At 35.3% G+C, this 6,811-nt stretch overlaps 1 protein-coding gene across 1 annotated transcript in view; it reads left to right on the forward strand.

Moving 5' to 3' along the window:
• The window catches only part of KCNH7 (potassium voltage-gated channel subfamily H member 7), a 485,293-nt gene that overhangs the window by 456,730 nt on the left and 21,752 nt on the right, over positions 1-6,811 (forward strand). The window contains exons 11-12 of the mRNA XM_017890966.1: positions 600-805; positions 3,058-3,154. Coding sequence (XP_017746455.1) covers positions 600-805; positions 3,058-3,154 — 303 coding nt within the window. The remainder of the gene's footprint in view (positions 1-599; positions 806-3,057; positions 3,155-6,811) is intronic.

Raw genomic sequence — 6,811 nt, forward strand, 5'->3', positions numbered from 1 at the left:
AAAGGCCATATAACAAAAAGCAAGACTACATATGTTGAGAAAATATAACTAGATTTATTAAGCAGTTGGGCATATTTAATAAGGGCAAATTCAAAAGTGGTTTTTAGGAAACAAGGTGTGTTCCAATTGTTCCACCAATCCACTAAGTGTTGAAACAGCTCCACCATAACCCCTTGCTCAGCATCACCTGCAGAGACCATCCCGAGACAGAAAGATCATGAATCTGACTCACTGCAGCCTTTCTCATATCCCCAGATTGAAAAAATCAGAGTACACCTACCTGAAAGTATCTTTAAAATACTGTATGGCAAGACCCTTTGCTAGCAAAGTGGGGCATACCGGACTGAAGATATGTTTGCTACATTCTAGATGGTTAGCCAAATAACCAAAACAAGGAAATAAAAGAACCAATCACCCTTAGAGATAAATTTCCACTCACCAAACATAGGATGTGCATTTAGTTGAGGTGCTGGAACGTTGCTCCCCAAGTCTGGTTTTCAGGGATTGGTCAATTGTTTAGTGACCCCCCTTCTACTTTTAGAAGGAAAACATTAGTTTGGATTCCTTTTCCCAGCCTCTTTTTCTTTTTATTTTCTTAGGAAAAAATGATATATTTGGAGAAATGGTTCATCTTTATGCTAAGCCTGGAAAGTCTAATGCAGATGTAAGAGCACTCACATACTGTGACTTGCATAAGATTCAGCGAGAAGACTTGTTAGAGGTTTTGGATATGTATCCTGAGTTTTCTGATCACTTTCTAACAAACCTAGAGTTGACTTTCAACCTAAGGCATGAGAGTGCAAAGGTATATGTTAACTGTTTATGTTTACATTTCTGACATGTTAGTTTATTCTTGAATTGCACAAATGCTTCTGAAAAATCAAGCAACATATTGCAGCAAAACTTTACAAATTCTGAATATTTGGAAGGAAAAGCCAGCTGAATATTAAAATTTCTGAATTATAGAAAAGAAATTTAGCCTAATTGCTTTCAAATATGTTGAATAATTTCAAGTAGTTCAATTAAGTTTGACCTTGTAGAAGCCCTTAGGTGACACACTTGAGTTAAAATAGCCTTTGTTTATGCTGTGCCAATTATTTGCTAGAAATGGGTGATTTTAGGCTGTTGAAAATTGCTTGAGTTTATCTTATACAGAGGTTAGAATAGTCTCTCAGCTATTATTTATACTATACATTGGTAATCAGTGTCTTCACAATAGTAATGAAAAAATTAACCTCATTCAAGTTTAGTTTCCTATTTAATACAATTTCCAAATCACAGAAGTACAAATTAGTCAGGTTTTACAGTATTGTCAGTTTTAGTGGTGTAGAATGAATATGTAGTCTAACAGAAATAATAGTTAAATAATTGTATATGCAAGTTAACCTAGAATGAACTTCGAGTGTAGCTCTTATGTTCCGTACTCTTTTCTACTGTGAAAATGTGCCCTTATAAGCTATTACTGTTCTATGGCTATAAAACTTACATTGTAACCCAAAATTTATTACTAGGTTATTCCTCTTCCATCCCTTTTCCCCCAAAATTTCACAACTCCACTCCAATTCTGAATGCTTTTTTAAATCAGAAATCAAATATTGAGTGACTGATACTCTCCAGTGTATTAAATGCTAACTAATATATTCTCTGGGGAAAAAAAAAAAACCCTAAAGTCAATACTTAGGTAAGAGGGGGTAGACTTAATACTTCCTGTAGTCATAGACATTCCCAAGTACGATGAGAGGCTTAAAAGAGAAAGGGGAATTTTAAGGGCCCCTAGATGCCATTTAATATCCTGATGTACCAGTTCAGATAGTTATTTCTTTTTACAACACTGAAAAGATTTTTTTTAATTGAGGTGGAAAATATTCTAGTTATTAAGAACATATGTTTTGGTAATGGTTTTAATTCACTAATTTGTCACAATCTCAGTTTTATGTCACCAACCTCATTCTGACTTTGCCTTGAAAAGTAACAAGTATCTACCTCTCATAACTTCATTATATAAAAGTTTAGTCAGCACTCAAATAAACAGGAGCTTCCATTTTTATTTACAAGGCAGACAATATTAGACAGAGTGAACCAGAGAGGGAAGAAGGATGATCTGGGAGCAAAATAATAAAGGGTTCAAAGTGTAATGTTTATGGAATTTAACCTATATTTATTGTTGTGAAATTTAACCTTATGATAATTGCCATGTCATTTAAACATCATAGCTAATTTTAACTAGTTTATACATTTTTCTTTGCCATACTATAATTTATGCAAAGTTCTTTAAATTACTACAGTTGACTTTTGAACAACATGGGAATTCAGAACACCAACCCTCACATAGTTGAAAATCTGCATATAACTTTTGACTCCACAAAAACTTAATTACTGATAGCCTACTATTTATTAGAAGTCTTACCAATAATGTAATCAGTCAATTAACACATATTTTATATATTTTTATAAAATGTATTCTTACAATAAAGTAAGCTATGGAAAAGAAAATGTTATTAAGAAAATCATAAGAATGAGGAAATATATTTACCATTAATTAAGTAGAAGTAGATTATCATAAAGATCATCATCTCATCATCTTCATATTTAATAGGCTATGGAGGAGGAGGAAGAGGAATGGTTGGTCTTGCTGTCTCAGGAGTAGCAGAGGAAAAAGAAAATTTGAGTATAAGTGAACCTGCACAGTTGAAGCCTGTATTGTTCAAGGGTCAACTGTATTGTTCTTATTTTAACTTTACCAAGTTGCATAAAACACATTCCACATAAAGAAATATTTTTTCTTTAAGTGTTGACATCATCCCTAAACATTTCACATATAAATAACTTCTACACTATGATTTCCCCAGCAAATGCTGAAAGTACTAAAAATTATTCTATCAGTGTATTTCATATTTAAGAGACGAGTATTGAGCAGGGTAATGTAGCTGTTTGCCTGCAATCTGGTAATTAAGTCTCAAGATGGTTGAAACAATATGAAATAGTAAATAGTTTACTGATGGTACATTATGTTCTAATTGAGTAATCTTTCATTTTATCTTCGTTTCATTAACAAAGGCTGATCTCCTACGATCACAATCCATGAATGATTCGGAAGGAGACAACTGTAAACTACGAAGAAGGAAATTGTCATTTGAAAGTGAAGGAGAGAAAGGTAATTCATTCCATTCCTAAAGTTTAAATGTAGAGCATGTGGTAATTAGCCTTCTTAACTGTTCACTATACTTCTGATTTCAAGAATAAATTTTACTCAGGCTTTAGGAGGGCAGATCCTTCGCTTTATTCAGTAGCTAATAATCTGGTTTCCAGTTTCTGATTGATAGCTCTCAATGATATCATTCAACAAACCCATCTGATATTCACAAGGACATCACAGATTAACAAATAGAGTGGATTGATTTTTAAAAGACAGTCAATTCGTTCTGAGCACAGTGTTCTGGAAGGAGGGCTGTCACATAAGGCCAAGAGCTCAATCCTCTTACATGCCCTACAAGCATGCATGACATGGATGAAGGCCACATTACTTAGTCCTCATCCTCAGACTCTGTGGCACTTGTCACTTCTTGTTTTCTCCAGGTTTTTCTGCCTCTCTGACTATTCTTTATGCTTTGTTCATATAGTCAACAAATATTCATTTAACATTTCACATTTTTAAGCAGTTACTCAATATTCTGAGAAATAAGTTATGCAGAACATCCCTCCTCTTCCCTAGAGAGGGAGATAGACACACCCTCAAATAGTAGGCTCTGTAACAGGAATAGGTATTCCTCAATGGGAGCTCAGGTGAGTGTACATTTAACTGTTCTTGGCAGATGGGAGAAAGTTTTCCTGAAGTAGCTTTCACTCTTGCCTCATGCTGATCCAACAAACATTCTAGTCTTTACCTTATTTGGCCCCATAGCTGCATCTTTCACTATGAACCAGTTCCCTTCTTTTTCTTGAATATTCTTTTGTTTGTGTCTATAATACCTCAATCTTCCTATTTTCCTCCCACCTTCATGAACTCACTGAAGACAATTTCAAGATTATTATCTTCTATACCAGTGTTAATTTGTTAGACTTTTAAGGCATAGTCCTAGGTTCCTTTTTCTTCTCATTCTATATCACACTGTTTCTCTGAGTGATCCCATTTATGCCCACCATTTAATTATATCCTCACATAGGAGATGTGCATATTTACATGTTAATCCCAGACCACCTGAGCTTCAATCCCACATATCCAATCGCCTATAAAATCATCTACCTGAAGTCTCAAAGGCAGCTCTAACTCAACATTTCCTAAATTGAACTCATGGTGCACCCTGGAAACCTGTCTCCTCTTTAATTCCCATGCCTCTACAGATGGTGACTCTATTCAATCAATTGTACAAGCCAGATATCTTGGAGCCAACCTTCTCACAACCTCTCCAGCAACTCTGGCAACAAGTCCTATTATTGCTACCTCCAATAAATCTCCATTTAGTCTTCAAATTAGGTCTCCTTTTGGTTAACTTCTCTCCAACTACTTAGCCACAGCTCTGGACCAAGCTACCATAATCTGCCACCTGGAATATTGAAACAGCCTTCCAACTTGCCCTCCCACATGCAACTTGCCCATCTATCATCTATTCCACACTGGACTTCTGTTGATTTTTTTTCTAAATGCAGTTATGTTCATGTCACCCACATATTCAAAGCCCTCTAAGGACATTCTATGCCCTAAATCCTTATTAGGGTGGGTCTTAACTTACCTCTTCAGTCTTATCTCCTAACATCCTTCCCTTGACTACTCCCATCACTCCACTCCTTCCCCCATCAGTTCATCTCTTCAGCAACATTTACTCCAGGTGTACTTCTGGGTTTATTTGCATCATTATTTAATCAATGTTGTCTGCCTCTAGATCATAAGTTCTGTGGAAGTGGAAAATATTTGGCCCCCTGTAGTTTTAGTGCTTGCTGCACAGCAGATGTTCAACAAATATCTGTGGAAAGAATAAATGAAATAGAATTTGAGCATCTTTCTTTTTATTCTTTTCCCTTTTCTTACCTTCTTATGCCAAGTTCTTTTTTTCACTCTCTTTTCTCCTCAATGAATCCTCTTTCTAGGAGAGATCATCTACTAGCTTTAGCTTGCTCCACATTTCAATTGAAACAAACTGCCCAATCCTCCATGTACACTGTTTCTGTGGTTTTGGTTATAATATTCCCTTAATTCATTTGCTTCCTTGTCCTCAAAAACACACACATACACACACATGCACACACACACACACACACAAATTCATACCACACCAGTTTCATCCACTAAACTTACATTTTTTAACAAAGTCAATCTCCAATGATATATTTAATGTGAATTGTTTCTTGATCTCCTCAAATGTAAACCTTCTGTTTCTCTATGAATTCTCAAAGCACTTACTTCTTATTATATTGTCAAAATATGCCCTGTACAATGGCTACTGGTATATTTTTTTCCTTTGCCTTTGCCAAACTGTAGATTACTTTAGCAAACAATGGTTGATAAATATTTGTTGAATTGGACTAATCATTGATTCTTCTGGCTGACTGTAGAACAATAGATTACTCATAGATAGTTGATAATTTTGTTCTGCAAGGTCTTTAATTATTTTCTTGGTGACTTTTTCTAAAATCAGAACCACCACTATTAAGCAGTTCTTCCATGGAGTTCATCTAAATCCCTTATCCTTAAATTCAGCTCTTATATTTATCTCACTGGAAATGAAAAACAGGTTAACAATGTGGTCGATATAATAATGTCCTCCACATAGTTGAAGATTTATTAATTCTCCTTTCAATCTCCCTCAGTTTCCTCATTCTTAAGCTAAATTATCTAATGTTTTTATCTCCAGATAAGGCCCTGAGAGCAATGTCACAATTTGTACTGTTCTCATGTAACTAGACATTTCTGTTGATTTTGAATACTATCCCTTTAATCACAGGCTTAGTCTATGAGACCAATTTTATATAAAGTGTAGATGCTAAGGGATTTTCTGCCTGCAGCTCTTTGATGTTTCCTGGTTGTGCCAGTAAGTAACCATGAGTTGGTCAATGTGAAAACACAGTTAACCAGAGCTCAAGAGCCTATTCCAAAGTCTTTAGGAATCCAGGGTGCTCTGGGCAATTATAAAATTTGCTGAAAGCAATTTAGTCCCTGTCATCCAAATCTAATTCTCTTAAGGTGAGCATTCATCATAGAGTTATTGATGTAGCATCAACATATAGGAGAAAAATACACATAATATAAAGAACAGAGTACAGGGGATCATTGATGCTGAACGTTTTGTGAATACAGAAACTGAAATTTTCCCTTGAAATGCATTCATTTTTGTAGTGTTAATTTATTACTCATATGAAAGGAAACCTTGAAGGCAGACATTCAAGAGTGCTGTTGTCTGTAAATCAGCAGTGGCATCAAGAATCAGAGAGAAGACTGTTTCTGGGCACTAGCAGCAGACAGAGGTTGAGTCCTGCATTGCCACTCCCTACCCACTGAGTGGAACAATGCAACTTGACTGGCTTTAATCCACACCTGCCGCCTGCCGCTTCACTTCCAGTCGTGCCTCTCACAAGGTTCAAGAGCTTTCATTGAATAAGATATAATTTTTAAGTGAAATATGTAGAACCTCTGGAAAGCTGAAAAACAAAATATATACTTATATTGAATACATAATGAATTTGTCGATGAGGGTGGCTTGTTCTCATGAGCTGTACATTTTTTTTTCTAAGGAAAAATCCCATTTCCCTACAGGAGAGACTTGTAAATGCAGGTAGAAATTTGAGAGCACCCTGTATTTTTTTTTTTTTTTTTTTT

The sequence above is a fragment of the Rhinopithecus bieti genome, unplaced genomic scaffold (assembly GCF_001698545.2).
Source record: "Rhinopithecus bieti isolate Rb0 unplaced genomic scaffold, ASM169854v2 scaffold_19966, whole genome shotgun sequence".
Taxonomy (NCBI): domain Eukaryota; kingdom Metazoa; phylum Chordata; class Mammalia; order Primates; family Cercopithecidae; genus Rhinopithecus; species Rhinopithecus bieti.